At 38.9% G+C, this 19109-nt stretch overlaps 2 protein-coding genes across 3 annotated transcripts in view; both read left to right on the top strand.

The window, feature by feature from the left end:
- The first annotated feature begins 92 nt into the window (after positions 1–92).
- Positions 93–17247, top strand: ppp4r1l (protein phosphatase 4, regulatory subunit 1-like). The gene is made up of 20 exons (XM_008408912.2): positions 93–354; positions 2734–2778; positions 3126–3255; positions 4219–4325; positions 4412–4554; positions 4704–4850; positions 5003–5110; positions 5567–5632; positions 5735–5893; positions 6097–6221; positions 8317–8795; positions 8875–9188; positions 9782–9865; positions 9962–10147; positions 12154–12315; positions 12402–12502; positions 12604–12724; positions 13488–13622; positions 13923–14064; positions 15496–17247. Exons 1-20 carry the CDS (start codon positions 348–350, stop codon positions 15639–15641), a joined length of 2907 nt encoding a protein of 968 aa, XP_008407134.1. The 5' UTR covers positions 93–347; the 3' UTR covers positions 15642–17247.
- Positions 17248–17449: 202 nt separating this feature from the next.
- cox14 (cytochrome c oxidase assembly factor COX14) overlaps positions 17450–19109 on the top strand; it is a 9629-nt gene continuing 7969 nt past the window's right edge. Inside the window, exon 1 of one of the 2 annotated variants that reach the window (XM_008408906.2) lies at positions 17450–17585. The gene's annotated coding sequence lies outside the window, so the exon portion shown is untranslated. The remainder of the gene's footprint in view (positions 17586–19109) is intronic. The other variant, XM_008408905.2, reaches the window with a different exon arrangement.

The following is a 19109-nucleotide window of genomic DNA, read 5'->3' as shown; positions in this document are numbered from 1 at the left end:
CTCCATCTTGAACTACGGCATACAGTCACGTGACTGTATAGCCTCTCTTTTTTTTTGTTTGAAGGCGCACAAAGAAAAGCTCAGTTTTTGCTCAGTTATGTCGAGTTTGTACCAGAGCTGCAAAACAACAGTAACAGTAGTTGTTTAAAACATAATTAGTCGGTAAAGGGCAGCGTTGGGAAGTACTTTCAGGAAGTAGTTTGTTGCCGTGTTTGAGTGACAGCCCATAACGGGACGGCGGACGGTGTTGTATCGAAAAAGGCACCCCGGCCATGAAAAGCACCCCTGTCGTCGGAAGCGCATTAGAAGGCAGATAGGCAGCCCGCAGAGCCGAGCCGATACTCAAGATGGCAGGTAATAACACTTTTTTAAACCATATTTTCTTACAAACTTTTGGATTTTTTTGTTCTAGATAAAGTGCCATTTTATTGTTCAGAGTTGTATTACTTGAACTGCAGTAACTATTTCACCACTTGTTTGGTGTAATGGTAAATTAGGAAAGCCGACTCTAGCGCAGGGCTTGGACAACCCGTGTTAGCAGACTTAGCAAGACTAGCCTATTCGCTAACGAAAGCTAATGAGGAGTGTCGAAATGGGTCGTTTCAGAAGCGTGCTTTGATAAATTATTTTCAAATTGAGAATGCCGTATTATAAAATCACCGAGTTAGTTTGATGTAAAAACAGATTATCTCTTTTGTTTGGATGGTTTTCGACCTGTTGTAAAAGCAAATGCTATCGAGTTAACTTAGCTAACGTTAGCCGGGTAGCCACAGTCAGTGTCAGCCATAAGCTGACAAATCCTGCCATATATCATAACAAAGTGTATTGTTTGGTTTTGGTCGTTGGGTATATTGCTGGTGCCTTCAAATCTATCGCAACGTTTTCTATTTAAGTTGTAAAACACCAGCTCCATAACATCGTTCCAAGTTTTAGGGTGTTTTTAAATCTGGAACACATTCCTTAGCCTCAACAGCTGTAAACACAGGCTTCGCCTCCTGGATCCTTTCCTGGTGTCCTCTTTGAACTTTCTGGTGTTATGATGTATCTATTACTGAATGGTATAAAAAGTCGTATTTTTTATTTGTTCTCTAATAAAATCAAGTAGGTTTAGAGTGTGTTGGTCAATGCAGGAAATGTCCCATCAGCAGTAGTTCTTTATTAGTAATATAGGCTAAGTACATAACAATATTCTAGTAAAATAAAAGACAAACATTGTAATTTTTAATATATAAGGGAATTAAGTATGTAAACATATCACAGTCGGTTGTATCAATACTCGTGCAGATAATATTTCTTTATCAATGTTTTGTGTTGGCTGCAGATTTTTTGTTTTTGAGAGAGATGTCAGAGTTTTGAGATCGTTATCAGGTTTCTTATAAATAATTAGATCAAGTAATTGGTAGATACAAGTAATAAATTGTAAGGCGGACAACAGGTTCTCTTCTTGTCACTCTGTAATGTTATTTGTAGGAAAACATTTAATAATAGTGCTTACAATTTTTTTCAAGTTTCCTAAAACTCTTATGTTAGTTTTAAAATCTCAGCTACTATAAACATATATTACTTGAGGGTATTAAAAGCGGTTAATCCATCTAACTATTCCAATATATTATCAATTTTCAGCATGAATACATGGTCTCCTAATAAAATGCTGCATCCAAAATTATTGTCATTGTTGTGTTTGCTGCATTCGCTGACATTATAAAGCAATTAAGATTCAATATATTGTTCAGTTTTGGTTATTCGATCATTTTTAAGCATATCTATCATTTTATTAAGCCAAAATATGGGTATTATCTTCATATATCTTCTCTGTGTAATTTGGCTGCGGGCTGCACAGTGGCGCAGTTGGTAGAGCTGTTGCCTTGCAGCAAGAAGGTTCTGGGTTCGATTCCCAGTCCCGGTCTTTCTGCATGGAGTTTGCATGTTCTCCCTGTGCATGTGTGGGTTTTCTCCGGGTACTCCGGTTTCCTCCCACAGTCCAAAAACATGACTGTCAGGTTAATTGGCCTCTCCAAATTGTCCCTAGGTGTGAATGTGTGTGTGTGCCTGGTTGTGTGTCCTGTTTGTCTCTGTGTTGCCCTGCGACAGACTGGCGACMTGTCCAGGGTGACCCCGCCTCTCGCCCGGAACATTAGCTGGAGATTGGCACCAGCAACCCTCCCGACCCCACTAAGGGACAAGGGTGTAAAGAAAATGGATGGATGGATTTAAAAAATAAATAAGCAGACTGAACTTCTTATTACAGGAGAGATGAACTGGATATGAGGCTTTTTCAATAGCGATAACGCTACTAAATATTATACTGGATCCCATGATCATCTTGTCACATAATTGAATTATCCACCTTTGAACGGCACATCTTCCAAACAACTTCAGCCTGAAAACCTCTGATTTTATTCTAAGAGCTCTGCTTAGTAAAAATGTTTTAATATGAAATGTAATATTAAAGTATACTAAAATATATCAGACAAAATATGAATTAGTAAAGCAAAAGTGTATTTATGTAGCTAAAAGACAATTTAGATGTTGAGTTGAGAGAAGTTATCTTTTGCACCAAAGTCTTTATCATTTATGATAAAGACTGCAATCCATGATTGATTGTGTTAAAATTTAAATTGTAGGCACAAAAAAAGAACAAATGCAGTCAGTCATACCTGATGCAACGCTGTTGCTCACCAAACGTTTATATTTTATAAATTCAGCTCCCCACCTACTGTTTTATTGTTGCAGGTCTATCTTTATACTTTGAAGATGGCCATGATGATCTGGACGACTGTAAGTATATCAAAGAATCTGTATGACAACATATAGACACTTATATTTTAAAAAAAAAACACAATGAATTTTATTCTGCCTAGAGGCTCTTTTGTTTTTGGACAACTTTTTAGCGTTGATACTGTGCTATCATTGCAATTTTACAGCCTAGCACGTCTAATTTACATCAGCCAAATAAATTACACACAAGTAAATCTTATTAAATTGCAGAATATTCATGCTCAAGAAAATCCTGCAATTTACCTCTGACATAAAACTTTTTATAATGTCACATGAGACTGCTGTTCTATACATTTTCCTTGACTTTGATCTAGCTTACAACAAAATCATTTTTTTTCCACCCATAGTTGGATTTGATGATTACGCTGCAGATTGCGATGGCATCCGTATCACAGCATTCCTCGATGCTGGACAAGACAACCTAACTCCTCTGGGAAGGTTAGAGAAGTACGCCTTCAGCGAAAATACGTTCAACAGGTAAGTTGAGTTCTGTGTTCAGGCGGCTAATCCTCCTGTCCTCTAAAAACAGGTCAAACACTAAGATCGCCACCTCTTTTGCAACCTGTGCTTGACCTGTTTACTGCAGGTCAAGCACAGGTTGACCTGCAGTAACCTGTGCTGCAGGTCAACCTGTTTTAGAGAGGAAACAATCTAACATTTGTCTGAGAATCAAACAAATGCTCAGACAATTCTCCCTCTTAAAAAAGGAAGACCATCTTGGCTTTTTATTTTATCAGAAGTAACAAATATTCTTAATAAAGCAGTATTTCTGTTTTCATCAAATGATACTCACTTGTGTTCTCTAAAAAATCATAAATAATAAAAATATGCATTAGTTAAAGGGAAACACATTTTAAAAATCTCTTTGTATCTGCAGCATAATTTTGGCGTCTTTGCAACAAAGAGATGTTAACAAATAAATTAGTATTTACATGGAAAGGATATTAACCGGAGTCAATCATTACTGGGAAATTGTGCAGCAATAAAAAAAAAATGTTCATGGTCCAAATAGTAAATTGCATTAGGTTACGTAGTGAAATTATGTGATAGCAACACTTTGCTTTGAAGATTTACTGAAATTAATTTCAGTGAAAAAATGTCAGAAAAGTGTTTGAATGTTTCCTCACCTCTTTATATGTAGAATTTCTTTAATTTTAAAGATGGTTATGTTCTTCAGACTGTTTTTGCCTGATGCAGCTTTCATAAATAACCCCACAGTCCTTTGTTTTTGTCTCATGTGGCCCTGCAGCTACTGATTCCAGCTGTTGTCTTCATGCTTTTTATGCTCTGATGTGCAGGGCTAAGCCATCCTCTCATTTTGAAATAGATGTGTGTGGAATGTACTTGGCGTTGCTTTCGGAGCTGCGTGTTGTGCTTTGCGAACTTGACCCTTGTAGGTATTGGCAGGCATACCACTAACTTGGAGCTGTTGCTTTCTAGGCAGATCGTGGCGCGCGGCCTGCTTGATGTGCTTCGAGAGTTCAGTGACAATGAAAATGACTTTATCAGTGTCATGGAGACAATTGCCAGAATGTCAGAGGATGGAGGTAGATGTATTTTCTTGTCATTTTTTGTTTCAGCTGCCTTGTTTTACTGTGGTTTATTAAATTGACGCTGTGATGTGTGTGCTTAGAGCCCACTGTGCGATCGGAGCTGATGGAGCAAGTTCCTAATATTGCCATGTTTTTGCACGAGAGTCGGCCGAATTTCCCAGCCGCCTTCTCAAGATACTTGGTACCCATTGTGGTCCGGTATCTTACAGACCCAAATAACCAGGTAGGTTTCAAATAAATCACTTCTTTAGGTGAACTGTAAAACTAAGCAAAGCATTTTAAGTACAAATAAGAATGTTTTGGGAATTTTAAAAACAGAGCATTTGTGTTTTTGCATGTTGACTTAACAATTGACCCATTCATCGTTTGCAGGTGCGGAAGACGAGTCAGGCAGCGCTGCTGGTTTTGTTGGAGCAGGGCCTCATCTCTAAAGCTGACATGGAGACCAAAGTTTGTCCTGTTCTGCTTGAGTTGACAGAACCAAGCAGTGATGATGACTACAAAATTGAGGCAGTTGCTGTAAGAAACACTTATTCATTTGACCCATTTCTTCTTTCTTATGTTATCATTAAAGAGCATCAATGCATAGAAATAAACCCAGTTTGATTTAGATGACTTTTATTGAGCTCCTTTTACTTGAGCTCCTGATGTGCTTTCGTTCCGTCACACAGATCATGTGTAAAGTTGTCACCATGTTGAGCAAAGACACAGTGGAGCATCTGCTGCTGCCACGCTTCTGCGACCTCTGCAGCGACGCCAGACTCTTCCAAGTGCGCAAGGTAAAACCTTTCCCTTTTCACATTCAGAAATCTGAAGATGATTTGTAGGTTAGTTGTCGTGTTGCAGCCTAAAGTACGGCTCAGACAGCAGGCATGTGAGGTCAAGTTTAATTCTGTTTGTGTTGCTCTGTCAGTGTGAATTCAGTCTGTGAATCGGCCTCAGTTCTGTTTCGTCCAGCGGCTCTGCTGACACTACGCCGTTGTTTCCCCTCTGGAATGTTAATTCTGTCTAACTGGTGCCAGTTGGTGTCGGGGCTGCAAATGTGGTTGAACATTGCCAAGTATTTGAATTTTCCCTTTGTAATTCTGTTTTAATTATGCCCCCATGCACAAATTTAGAATTGAGTAGAGGGCAGCTCATAATAATCACAGTACATCTCATCAAAACATACTTAAACTATTAAATTTTGTCTGAAGTGTTTGACCCTATTTTCTCCCCGTCATGCTTGTTTACAGGTGTGTGCAGGGAATTTTGGGGAATTTTGCTCTATTGTTGGTCAGGAAGCGACAGAAAAACTTCTGGTGAGAGACTTCAGAATACTTTTTACATTTGTTTTCATAGTGGTTTTTTAAATTTTGTCCTTATCGACAAATCTCACAGTTTGTTTTATGTTTTTAACGCAGATGCCGAAGTTCTTCAACCTGTGCTCCGACAGCCTTTGGGGCATCAGGAAAGCGTGTGCTGAGTGCTTCATGACCGTCTCCAACTCCACCTCTCCAGAGGTGCGACGCTCAAAACTGTCCCCGCTGTTCATCAACCTCATCAGTGACCAATCACGTTGGGTGAGTCTCACAAACTGGGAAAAATGTTTGCACTGTAAATGATTGCGTCAAAATGATTGGGACATTTTTTGTGACAGTTGAAATTTTAAAAAAAGAGGAAATGGCGCCATTTAAAATGCCTTTATCCTCAAATTATATTTTATCTAATACTGTGGTTTCTTGACTCATTCAGTCTTGTAAAAACAAACGTTTTCCACCTTCAGGTGCGACAGGCTGCCTTTCAGTCTCTGGGGAGATTCATCTCCACCTTTGCCAACCCCTCCAGCACAGGCCTTCATTTCAGGGAAGATGGTGCTCTTCCAGAGGTCCCCAGGTGTACAACGGACAAGTAAGACCATCACTGAGCTTTTATTATAATGACTCTGGATCACATGTAGGTGTTCTATGTCATGTTTGTTCTAAAAGCTTTCCAAAATGTCTACAGTTGAGCAAAACCGGTCATTTCAACATGTTGCAAAGCAGTGGTCACGTAACTTCTTTCAACACCACTTTTATCAAGTTGCTTAAGAGTTCTCCATCCAACTTTAGCGCCCCATCGAAGGAAAAGGCGTTGTTTTGTTTGCGTTTGACAAGAAGCACTGCTTTCCCGTTATAGCTGCTGAATCAGGAGCCGCGGATTGGATGGTAGCTTTAGTTTCCTTCTCATCAGCACAACGCTGCAAGTTAAAAGTAGAAAAGATGTTTCTACAGGACAACAGGAAGTCTGACGGCGAGTTATTTAATCTGAGACAATAAACCATCACTCTTGAGTAAAGAGATTTACTGTCTTGATGTTTGAGTGTCATTCCTTCAGATTACTGATTGATTTAGATGTATTAAAACTAGTGGTGACAACTAATTAATCACAATTGGTTACATTTTAATCAAACTATATATCGACAATGTAAGTAGCATTTCCAACTCTTTTGACCTTTTTGCTGCTAAACTATTGAAAATTGAAAATAGACAAGTTTAACAACAGAGATTTACTGTTTTTGATCTGTTGTTTAGGTCATTCAACCCTCAGTTTGGTTCAAGAGGTTATTGTACTGATTCAAGTGTTTTCAGGAACCAAGGATCATTTATGGTGGTACTTTGAAAAAATGCTACTTTAGAAACGCTGCTGCAACAAGTTTAGCGTTGAGATGATCCTAATTAATATGGTTCAACGTGTGAAAATGGTCAGAAAGTAACTCTAAGCAGGTGGAGTTTTAGCCTCCATTTAAAGGAACTCGGTGTTTCAGCTGTTTTGCAGTTTTCTGGAAGTTCGTTTCAGATTAGTGGTGCCTTTATATAACACAACCCACCAGGAGGGTCTGTGTGGCACAAAGCAATTCCTTTTTGACCGCGTTACATTCAGAAACGTCTGTTCTAGTAAAACTATCCAATTCCCCTTTAAAAGCTGTAATTATTGTCCAGTTATTATTAATTATTATTCATAAAGATCAGAGTTAAGATTCCTGCAGATGCTGAAAAAGATTTGTGGAAAATAATTCTGCTACGTTTCATGGATACCTCAATTGTTGGAACTTGTGAAATTGGTTTTCTACTGTTCAGTGGAAAGCAGATATGAGTAATGAGTTACAAAGTTTTTTTTCTTTCTTTTTGTTTTAGGAAATGTGTGTGGTAATAGTTTATCATGCACAAATTTGTCACATTTTTGCTTCAGACGGACTAAATCGGATGTTTTCTTGGCTGAGGAAGCTGCAGCTTAGTCATTGGTTGAATGAATCACGGTTATTAATGAAACATGACGATCAGCCTGTTCTTCTCTTCCTCTGCGTTAAGTTTCATTACCAAAAAAATAGACGTAGACAGATTTTATTGTTTATACAAATGAAACTCTGTTTTAACCACAGAAATCTTGCTTGTAGAGATTTTTAGGGGAATTTCACACCTGATGTCCAGTAGAATCAGTTCGCTTGGGAACCAAAATTGCAATATTTGTCATATTATCATGCGGTGCGGTTGGCTTTGTCAACAATCCAAACTAATTGGATTGTTTGACAACAATTGTTCACTTCCTCACCTGTGGCGGCGCTGCATTAAAAATCACTGAAAACCTTTGAAGAAGACTGAGTGTAACTTCTTTGCGCTCAGGGTTGCACCATTTCTGGTGTTGAATTTTACGCGTTTAGGATTTTTCATTGGTAAAACACCAAGGCCCATTTCTGCCACTTGGACTATTTAGATTTAATTGTATTTACCCAGAATGCCCTGCATTATAGTTTGCTTCCTGCTTTTAGAGTGGTTTCCATCCAGTTTGGTGTTCAAATATGCATTTGAACCACACCAGACTTCACTACAACCAAACTTAGCTTCTTTGAGTTTAATTGCGCATTCACACCTCACCAAACGAACCGCACTGTCTACTTCAGATATAACTTTGTAAAGTTACCAAAATGGGAAGCGCTGATTGTTTCTGAACTTGTATTTCTTTGCAGCAACTGCTCTCTGAACTCCCTGAACTGTTCCGACATTAGCAGCTGCCACAAAGACAGAACCATCACACACACGCCTCCCAACCAGGACGGCCGGGCCACGCCGTCGCCGGAGCACCTGGCGACGCCAGACTGCGAGGACTTGAACCACTTCGAAGGCGGCCATTTTTCTGTTCCCGGCTCGGCTGTGACAGACAGCCCCCTGGTTACAAACAATGCTAAAAACACAAAAGAGACGGAGCAGGCCGACGACAGCTTTAACTCTTTCAACTACTGGAGAGAGCCTCTACCTGACATCAGCGAGGAACTGGAGATGCTAAACTGTCAGACATCAGAGGAAGGGATGGAGGAAAAGGTAGAAGAGGAGGAACCAGAAGAAAACTGTTCAGAGTCTAAATCCAGCCATGTCAAAGCTACCAGTGATCAGATCCAGAAGGTTTTGGATTGTTTGCAACCTCACATTGATGATCCAGATGTGCAAGGTGAGTGTTTGATGCCGGAATGTGTACGGTGAGATTTCTGGGAATGCGGATTTAATTACAGACGTCGTTTACCTCCCAGCTCAAGTTCAAGTATTGTCAGCGGCTCTGAAGGCTGCACAGCTCGACAGCCCAACAGACAACAGCCCGACTGAACAGCAAGCAGAGGAACTACTAGAATCCAACCCCGAAAGCCCGCAGGAGGACAAATCCACGGATATTCAGCCGCATGAAACGGAGGAAACCAGCACAGACGAGGAGCAAACGGCAGAAACTCCTCCAGCCACAGAGCCGAGTCCGGTCCAAGAGCAGGAAGATGAGCAGACGCAGACGGAGCCGGAGGAGGAGGAGGAAGAGGAAGAGGAAGAGGAGTCTTCTCCTGACTCTCCAGCGCCGGTAAGACGCGCTTCAGATTGTTAACATTTGGTCACATGTAGATAAGAAATAGTTTTTGGGTGACATGACTTAAAAAATGAAACCTGATTTATTTTTTTTCATACCAGATCTTTTCTTCCTCTTTTTCTTTCTTCTTTCCTGCCTTCTGAACTTCCTGTTTTCTTTATTCCTTTTTCTTCCTTCGTATCTTACTTTCTTTATTTGTTCCTTCTTTCCTTCATTCTTTCGTTCCTTCCTTACTTACTTAGTTCCTACTTTTCTTCCACACTTCCATCCTTCTAAACATCTTTCCATCCCTTCTTTCTGAATCTTCTTTCTTTCTTTCTTTCTTTCTTTCTTTCTTTCTTTCTTTCTTTCTTTCTTTCTTTCTTTCTTTCTTTCTTTCTTTCTTTCTTTCTTAGTTTCTTTCTTTCTTTCTTTCTTTCTTTGCAGTAATTAAGTGAAAAATGTGCCAATATTTTATATCTGCTCATTTGATTAGTCGTCAGAATAATGGATTACTAATGTAACTGCTAGCTGCACCTTTAATTTGAAGTGTTTTTTGCATGTAGTCAGCTTGGTTTGCTCTATAACTGTATTTTCATTTTTCTCAGGAGTCTGAATCAGATGAGCCCATAGAGATCGAGGAGGTAGAGGTGATACAAACCCGAGGGTCCGAGGACAAACCCAAAATCCAGGTCAGTTTAAAAACGCCGGCCTGTAAATTTTCCACACATTCTCTCTTTCACATGATTATTTTTTAAAATCTTTCTCCCTGTGCTCCGTATTTGCAGAACGTTATCCCCCAGCAGCTGTTGGATCAGTACCTGTCCATGACGGACCCGGCCCGGGCGCAGACGGTGGACACAGAGATAGCCAAACACTGTGCCTTCAGCCTGCCCGGCGTGGCGCTCACGCTCGGCCGGCAGAACTGGCATTGCCTCAAGGACACGTATGAAACGCTGGCCAGTGATGTTCAGGTAGGAAATCGGCCCAACAGTCTGACAGAGACGATTATTTACAGCCTAGATTTTATCTCGGTGGGAGGTTTTTATGTTCAAGCAGCTGTTTGAGCAGCCAATCAGGTGGCGGTTAACTTTTTAACAGGCGTGATTATGCGGGTTTTTGTCTAAAACCTGAGGAGGGAGAACTTTTTAGGATGCATTAGATTACATGTAAAGGGGTTTTCTTTTTAATTTTTAAAGTGTGGATTAAGTATTTCGTCCCAAAAATAACCAAAACAATTTCTTTAACGGTTTATGAACTGTGCTACTGCAGATTTTGAGAAATGAGCTCGAACAGCATCGTCCCACCTGTTCGTCAGCCTGATTCGTACAATTCCTATTTTTCTTAAACATAACTTGGCTTGTCTGAGCCACAAGCACGGCGTTTTGAGGCGTTAAGACAATTTCTGCAGAAAAGTGATACTTGAAACTAGGGCTGAAACGGTTGTGATGAATCAATTATTGAAATAACCGTTCACTAATTTAGTAATAGATTCATTGTTAACTGGAGCATACGAACTCAAAAGGCGATTTACTGAAAGGACAACAAACAGTTGGAGCCAAAATTGTACAAAAAAAATCATTTTGCATTTAGAAGTTTTTAAATAAAAATCTGTATAGAAAGTTTTCAAAGGAAAATGTGTGTTAAACACATGAACAATTCATAAAGTAACTAAATTGACACAGAAGCAACTTTTCCAGTGAAATCTTGTTTTTTCAGTAGTTGGACTATAATTAAAATTACGTTTTAATTATTATTACATTTTAGCTATATAATAGTCAATAGTTATGCCCTCCTTCTGTTAATGTGATATTTCTATTCTCACTCACGCTGCTGCTGATTCCATCCTGACAACTTTAAAAGTCCATGCAGCTCTACAGGCTTTTCTTCAAGTTGAATAGTTGGAGGACATGTTGGGACAAATAGATGCTGGTGTTGTCTTTACATGCCCAGAGTCGTTTCTCTGACAGATCCACTGTGGGAAACTCCTGACTTACCACTGAATCCTTCACTTGGATTTTATTTTTCCACAGTTTTTCTTAACAGCAGTGTTTTAGCCTAAATATTAAGGTTTTTGCTTAAAATTTGGGGATTCTGTTTTAAAACTTATTTCTGTTATATTTTTTCTTTGATAGATATTGTTGGAAAAGGCAGATTCAGCTACTTCTGTTGTCATTTTGCTCATAATGTGGCTTTTATGTAGTAAGAGTGCACTTTGTGTTCTTCATAAATTAAAATGCAGGTTATTTAGTTGGGCTAAAAAGTCTGAGACTGTTTTCAGTTATTAAGCCACAAAACTTTAGTTCTGCTTGACTGAAGATGGGAGAAAAAATTTCACAAATGGGAGGAAATTTATAAACATTCTTTAACCAGATTGTTTTTCTTTTTTTAATTTAGTAAAATGTTTGATTTCTGCTGCAACAAGAAAAAAACAGTGATGAGTTTAGAGGCCTGAGGTTGGCCTGTCGCAATAAATCAATTAATAGCAAGATGAATTGAAACAAACGTAATAATTTCCATTTGGATGATTTATTGTTGCTTTTTTTTCCCTCTTTTTACCAAAAACTGGATAATAAAAGTCTTCAGTCTGGCGCTTTGGTGTCAGCTAACTCTTTATTAAAAACACAATTTTGTTTACAGAGACTTATTAATTAATTGTATTTGTTCTTTCTGTTGTTTTTGTTTATCTTGGATATTTAAAATGTCGTCCAGTTCCAATGTTAAATGTTCACCAGAATTTAAAGTTTGAATGTGTTTCTTGCATTATTATGTAATTACCATTATTTGACGTTGGTCTCCAAATTATTGTTCATTGCTGCAACTTCTGTTACTGTGACGGGCCAGTCACAGCAGATTTAAACGTTAAAAAAGTTCAACTGCTGCATCGGGTTGAATTGCAGCTTTCCTCAAAATTATACTAGATGTTTACTAAACATTGCTTAAAGATTTCAGCAATTTTTTTAAACATTTTCTCGCTCAGTGGAAGGTGCGGCGAACTCTGGCTTTCTCCATCCATGAACTGGCGGTCATTCTCGGCGATCAGCTGACGGCGGCGGATCTGGTGCCCATCTTCAACGGTTTCCTCAAAGACCTGGACGAGGTTCGCATCGGCGTGCTTAAACACCTGTACGACTTCCTGAAGGTAACATCTCTGGTTCAACTGATGGAAAATTGACGCAAAGTACTCATTAAATCTCTGCTAACGAAGCTGGTTTGAACTTCCTGCAGCTGCTGCACGCAGACAAGAGGAGGGAGTATCTGTACCAGCTGCAGGAGTTCATGGTGACGGACAACAGCCGCAACTGGAGATTCAGATACGAGCTGGCAGAGTAAGTTTGCTTTGATTTATGTTCTATTATTTGTCATAATGTGCTGTTCCTTTTTACTTTTTAGTTGACTATATTTACCTTTTGTCTGTGTTTCCCTCCAGGCAGCTGATCCTAATCATAGAGTTGTACAGCCACTACGACGTCTACGACTACCTCAGACAGATAGCGCTCACGCTTTGCTCCGACAAAGTGTCAGAGGTCAGGTGGATCTCCTATAAACTGGTGAGTTTGAAAAGTATTTTAGAAGAAAATAAAATAAATTACAGATGTAAAATGTTCAGATATTGATATATTGGTCATATTTGTTATGTGGGCAGCAGATTTTACGTTGCAAATTCTAACAATTTGCATCTGTAGCTTTCATCTGTAGAAAGCTGCAGATGAGCTTTAGGGTCTCTGTGGAAAAACATATGAACAATTCAGACTTTTTTTCCCTCCAAATTCTGATTTAAAATTGTTTTTGTTCTCAATTTTCTTTTTCTCAGAATTTTTTTCTGAAAAAAGAATTGACAAGAAAATATTGTGAATTTTTGGAAAATCTTGATGTTTTTTTTTTTTTTTGTATTTTCTCCTGTGGAATTTTTTTTTTTTTTTTTAACTGTAAAACTGATATTTCTGTATTTTTCCTCTTATTTTTTCCTCACAGTTCTCTTATTTTCCAATATTTCTTGTTTCACACGGAAATTGTCTTTTTCCCCCCTTTGGGAATATTGTTTGTTGCTGGGTTTTTTTTTTTACCTTCACCTTTTGATTTCTGTATGTTTTCCTCAAGATGTAGTTTTTTCCATCTTAACCCACAAAATTCTGACTTGAATCTTGAATCTCAAATTCTCATTTTCTCAAAATTCTTCAGAATTCCTTTTTAGCAGTTTTTTTCCCGCTCATAATTCTTTTTTTTTTCCTTCCAGTGCTCCTAATCCTCTTCCATAAAATGCTTGTTTATTCCCGGTAGGCTGACGGCTCGTTTTTCGCTTTGTGCTCTCAGGTAGTGGAGATCCTGCAGAAGCTTTACGCATGCGGGGCCGATGAACTTGGTTTGAACTTCATCAACGAACTCTCAGTCAGGTTCTGCCATTGTCCCAAGTGGGTGGGCAGGCAGGCGTTTGCTTTTATCTGCCAGGTCTGTACATTCCTCCACTTATTTTAATATTTCTATAGCTTTTGATGCCTTTTTTAAATCTTTTTTTTATTGTAAAATAGTTTTTTTTACACCATAATGATTGTTTTATGTCACGTCAGTATTATAATCTCCAGTCGGATGAGAATGCGTTTTGACCGTAAAACTCTGGCAGAAAGCCATTTCTCGGTTAACCGGTCCGATTAGATTGTTTCTGTTCTCGTCACATCTTTGCATCATAAATACTTTTTCCCTGGGTGCTGGTTGCAGCTCAGTCTGAGTGTTTCTGTGTTTTTGCTGAAGGCCATTGTGGAGGAGGACTGTATGCCCATGGAGCAGTTCAGCCAGCACCTCCTGCCCAGCCTGCTGAGCCTCTCTGCCGACCCGGTGGCCAACGTCCGCGTTCTGGTGGCCAAGGCTTTACGGCAGAGCATCATGGAGAAAGGTAACTTGGAGATGAGCTCAATGATTCGACAAACAATACGTTTAAAGGAGAACTATTATGCAAAATTCACTTTCTGCGCATTTTATACCTCTATTTGAGGTACAAACAAACACCCGGCAATTTTTTGACAACAAGTTTATGTTTTTTAGTGTTTGGAAAATTAGCCATTTCAAAAACCTTCCAATTATTGAGTTGCTACTCCGTTACCTAGCAACCCAAACGGATCTCCAGCAAAACTTTTTCATATTCCACAAATGTAAAAAGAAAAAACAAGCAAACATAACTTTAGTGTTGCCTTTAAATAAAAAAACGTAATTAAAATCAGACATGAATAAAAAACATGCCACGCCATCAGACTCCAACTACTTCCTGTCTTATTTTTCGTGGTTTGACGGAGCAGCAACAGCCGGTTGTTAGTCATGACATGCAAAAAGTGTTTTCAATTTACCAAAATAAGTCAATTTTGAAAATTTTTTATGAGTTACAGCAACATTTGATTTTCCTTTGGGATCAATGAAATATTTTGAATTTGAACTGAGGGTTGACATGGCTACAGAAACCACCTCAAACTAGCACCAAAACTTTTTCCTTTTTTATTAAAAAAAGATTTTTTTTTTTCTAAATTTCCGTACCTCCATTAAGTACATGTATTTTTAAAACGTCAAATTGTGGTGATGGAAACGCAGCTAATGGCTGCTAGAAAAGAAAAACATTGTGTTGTTGGCCAACCCGGGCTGCACAGTGGTGCAGTTTGTAGAGCTGTTGCCTTGCAGCAAGAAGGTTCTGGGTTTGATTCCCGGCCTGGGGTCTTTCTGCATAGAGTTTGCATGTTCTCCCTGTGCATGCGTGGGTTTTCTCCGGGTACTCCGGTTTCCTCCCACAGTCCAAAAACATGACTGTCAGGTTAATTGGTCTGTCTAAATTGCCCCTAGGTGTGAGTGTGTGTGTGCATGGTTGTTTGTCCTGTGTGTCTCTGTGTTGCCCTGCGACAGCCTGGCGACCTGTTCAGGGTGACCCCGCCTCTCGCCCAGAACGCTAGCTGGAGATGGGCACCAGCAACCCTCCTGACCCCACTGAGGGACAAGGGTGTATAGAAAATGGATGGATAGATGTTGGCCAACCATCCACAACCCACTTACTGTATTCTTGTTGGTCGTGCAGGAGTCTCTACTAATGCTTTTCACAGATGTATGGTTATATAATTGCACATCTGTTTTCACACGCAAGTGTAAATGTTGCATTGTGGGTCGTGGCTGACAGCAGCTTATTTGGATTTAAAGTGACAGCAGGCGCTAAAGAGGTGACCGGACTAAAATTTCATTATTAAGAATGTTTTGTATCGCCCGTAGACGGATCCTAACCTGGTCAAGAAAGCACAACAGGTCACCTTTACAGCTTTTCTTCCCACTAATTGAGTGTTTTTGTGTTCAGCTTACTTTAAGGAACCAGGCTGTCCCTACTCGGACAAGTTGGAAGAAACCGTCATGGCTCTGCAGTCTGATAAGGACCGGGATGTCCGGTTCTTTGCCAGCCTGGACCCAAACAAAGGCCTGATGGACACGGCTCCATTGATCTAACCCCGCCCCTTTTCCCCGCCGCATCGCAGCCCACCTGCCTGTCTTACCTGTCTGCCTGACCGACCGACCGACGCACAGCCGGCGTAACGTACTACACCAGCACCCGACCGGGTCCTAAACCACTGGCCTGTTGGGCAGACCTGACCACTTCCTGAATCGGGACCGATGTTCGGATCAAGACTCGAAGGGACGGTTTAAGCCCATCTTCTAGTTGGGCAAAACAAAGCGCACATCTGTTTAAAAAAAAAAAAAAAAAAGCCTACTTCTCAGAGGTTTTGGAAAAACAACCGGACTCGGGCGGCTAAGCCTGAATGTTCCTCCACACTAACATCCACTGCAAACTCAAGTCAGGCTTACCTTCTCCAAAGCGGAGACCTTCTTCTAAGCTTGATCTGATTCAAAATACCTTTTTTTTTCTCAACTCTTCTTTACGTGGGTTTCTAAACCAGTGGGCCTCGGGCCGCCTGACTCTGTGCACTAACTCAGGGGGACTTTTCTGAACCTGAACAGCATTATGAAGCTTACAGCTGGAACCTCTGATCAGCAGACCAGCCAAAACAAGTAGCTCTGCTGGTAACTCGCCTCTCCTCCTCCTAAAGCGTGTCTCAGATGTCCGTTTTTCTGTTGTTTTTTTTTGGTCATCTGTTCCCTACTTCTCATATCACGTTCTCTCACAGAAACCACTAATTGCTTCACAGGAAAAGCATGATTTAAAACCATATCGTGAAACTTTGAAACATGTTTTGGAAAAGCAAACCCTCCCCTCAGCTTTTCTCTGACATGAAGGGGGGGAAACGGGTTCTGAATGTCCATTTTTCTTACATTTTCTGAAATAAAACAAGGGCTGACGATGAAGTGACACCATAGGAGAGCAAGAAAGAAAGAAAGAAAGCACACTGTTGAATAATGCATGTTTCCCCTCCCGTGGTGTCTCTCACCTCCTTTAATGTTGACGTCCTGATTGCTTTTGGTGAATCTGCCTGGTGGGTTGTACAGTAGAAAATAGTGCTGGTTGTGTAAAGAGCTTGAAAGATGCCTGATCAGATTCCCTTGCTTCATGGGGATGGTTGTTTTTTTTTCTGTACAGTGAACCTTTTGAGGAGGAAAAACGTATTTTAACGGAACCAAGGCCAGTTTAGTCGAGGTGCGTGTGAATAATGGGAGCAGTCACCAAGTCACTTTTTTTTTTTTGCCGTCTCTCAAGCTCAGTTGTGTTGTAAATTGTTTCCCCTTTCCTTTTTTTCTTTTTTTTTTTATTCGTGAATGAGCTTAATTGGAGAACTAGAGCTGGTTGTGGTTTGTGCTGTGCATCTCTGGTCTTTGCTTCCTTTGAAAGGAGAGCTCACCGCAGTAATGGCGGTGTCCACTCATCTCGTCTGTCTGCATTTTGTGTCCCCATCTCATCTTTTTTTAATGTAGTAGAACAGTTAATATATACATTTTATGAAATTTATTTTTCTTTTTCAATTATACACCACAGTTCAAAGATTTTATATCCTAACTTTACAAAATTTACAACCTTTGTAATATTCAATGGTTTCTTTGAAAAAAGACATTTTATGTAATGTTATTTTTAGTATTCTGTAATTAAAGTGATGAAAAATAACTGTGTGTTTGTCTTCTGCATTATAACTTCTGCATATGTCTGATATTATATACCGCATCATACGTCCAGGTCATGTTAAAAAGCTCCAGAGTGCTGAGCGACAGGTGCTTCAGAGTCGCTTTCTGATGGGAAGTGTGCAGTTAAATAGTGTAATGTGGCCTCCTGACCGCGCGGTGGCGCTCTGCTCTATGACAGTTTTCCCAAGAGCACCAGTTTCCGTATCTTATGGAAGACGAAGGTTAGCTAGCTAGCTGGCTAGATATCTGGATTCTTGTGTGCTGACATTGAAGCAAAGAAACTATCGTTTGTTGCGTTTACTTTTTGTTGGATTAAAAAGGTAAGAAAACACAAAGATTGTCTATCCATTTATCCCAAACAGTCGAGTTGTGAGCGTTTAAGAGTAAATATGTTGTTTGATTTGGATACGTCTGTCACCAGATCCATAATATGTGTGTAATTTCACTGTTAAATACTATTGTTTTTTGTGTGTGTTTGTGATAGTCGACGTGTCTGTAGAAAAATGTAATTTCTAAAACACATTTCAATTCATTCTCTAACTCTAAAACTGGGAACAACTGACCCGAATCATTTTATTTAACGTTTTACCAGATACTGTTATGAGGCGAAGTAAGTTGTAAACTGTGGTGAGGCAAATTTGTTACAAAAAATTTGTTGTCTGCAGGAATGGAATAAATAACTTAAAACATAAGAGATTTTTAACAGCACATTTTAATTTAAAAAGAGCACAGAAATCTTTTAAGAAACCATAATTTTTAAAATCTAGTTTCGTGTTTGTAATTTGTAAAATATGTCTGATTAGACTTGTACAATGAACAAAAACATAAACGCAGCACTTTCGTTTGCTCCCATTTTTCCATGAGCTGAACTCTTAAGATCTAAAACGCATCACAGGTTTGTGAACAATGTTTGAGAGAAATTATGTTGTGTATACAGAAAGTGTTTCAGATCATTTTATTAAGTGTATGGCAATGTTGAAATTGTCTTATCTCCAGAGTTGGGCAGTAACTAGTTATATTTACTTAATTACATTTACTTGAGTAACGTTTTTGAAAAGCAAAATGTACTTTTAGGAGTATTTCTACTATGCTACACTTTTTACTTGTATTTGTTTAATTTTATTATAAAGTATTGCTACTCTTACTTACGGTAAGTAAAATTTCTGGATTCTCTACTTATTGGAAAACAAACATGTTTTAACCAAACATTTACCAGACACCAACACACACCAGCAGTTTTTGTTAAAGGTTTGGAGGTTTTATATTGTAAGAAACTGATTTAGAAAATTTTTATTTTGCCTGATTTTGTTACTTATATAAATTGTAATTTTGGTCCTTAAAATAGTAAAATTTCCACTTTTACGTGTTGGTGATGTAATTTTTAAATATTAAATGATTGATAATTTGATCGGCTACTCAGTAATTGTGTAGACATTTTTCCAAATACTTTTTTATTCTTGAGTAATCTTTTGATGGCTAATGTTTACTTTGACTTGAGTAGAAATAAGTTGAAGCATCACTGCTCTTACATGAGTACAGTTTTTGGGGTAATCGACCAGCCTCTGTTTATGTCTAGTATGAATATTTTTATCAGTTGGAAACACAGAGGATTAGTAGTAAACGCTTTAGTGGAAACTAATTTAATAAATTAACAAATTAGACTTGGAAAATGTTCAGATTAATTTTTATACTTTAATTTCTGTATGTTATACAATATGATAAAATATTATAGTTTAATTACTGGAATACCTTCTGCTATGGAGGGGTCCCAATATTTAGAGATTATTTATATAGTTACAAATATTTAAGCAGTTTTGTCTAAGCTTTTTGCCTCTTAACTAATCC

This window comes from Poecilia reticulata, linkage group LG5 (assembly GCF_000633615.1).
Source record: "Poecilia reticulata strain Guanapo linkage group LG5, Guppy_female_1.0+MT, whole genome shotgun sequence".
NCBI classification, from domain to species: Eukaryota; Metazoa; Chordata; class Actinopteri; order Cyprinodontiformes; family Poeciliidae; genus Poecilia; species Poecilia reticulata.
Note: the sequence above shows the minus strand (reverse complement) of the source record. Positions and strands in the feature narration are given on the sequence as shown.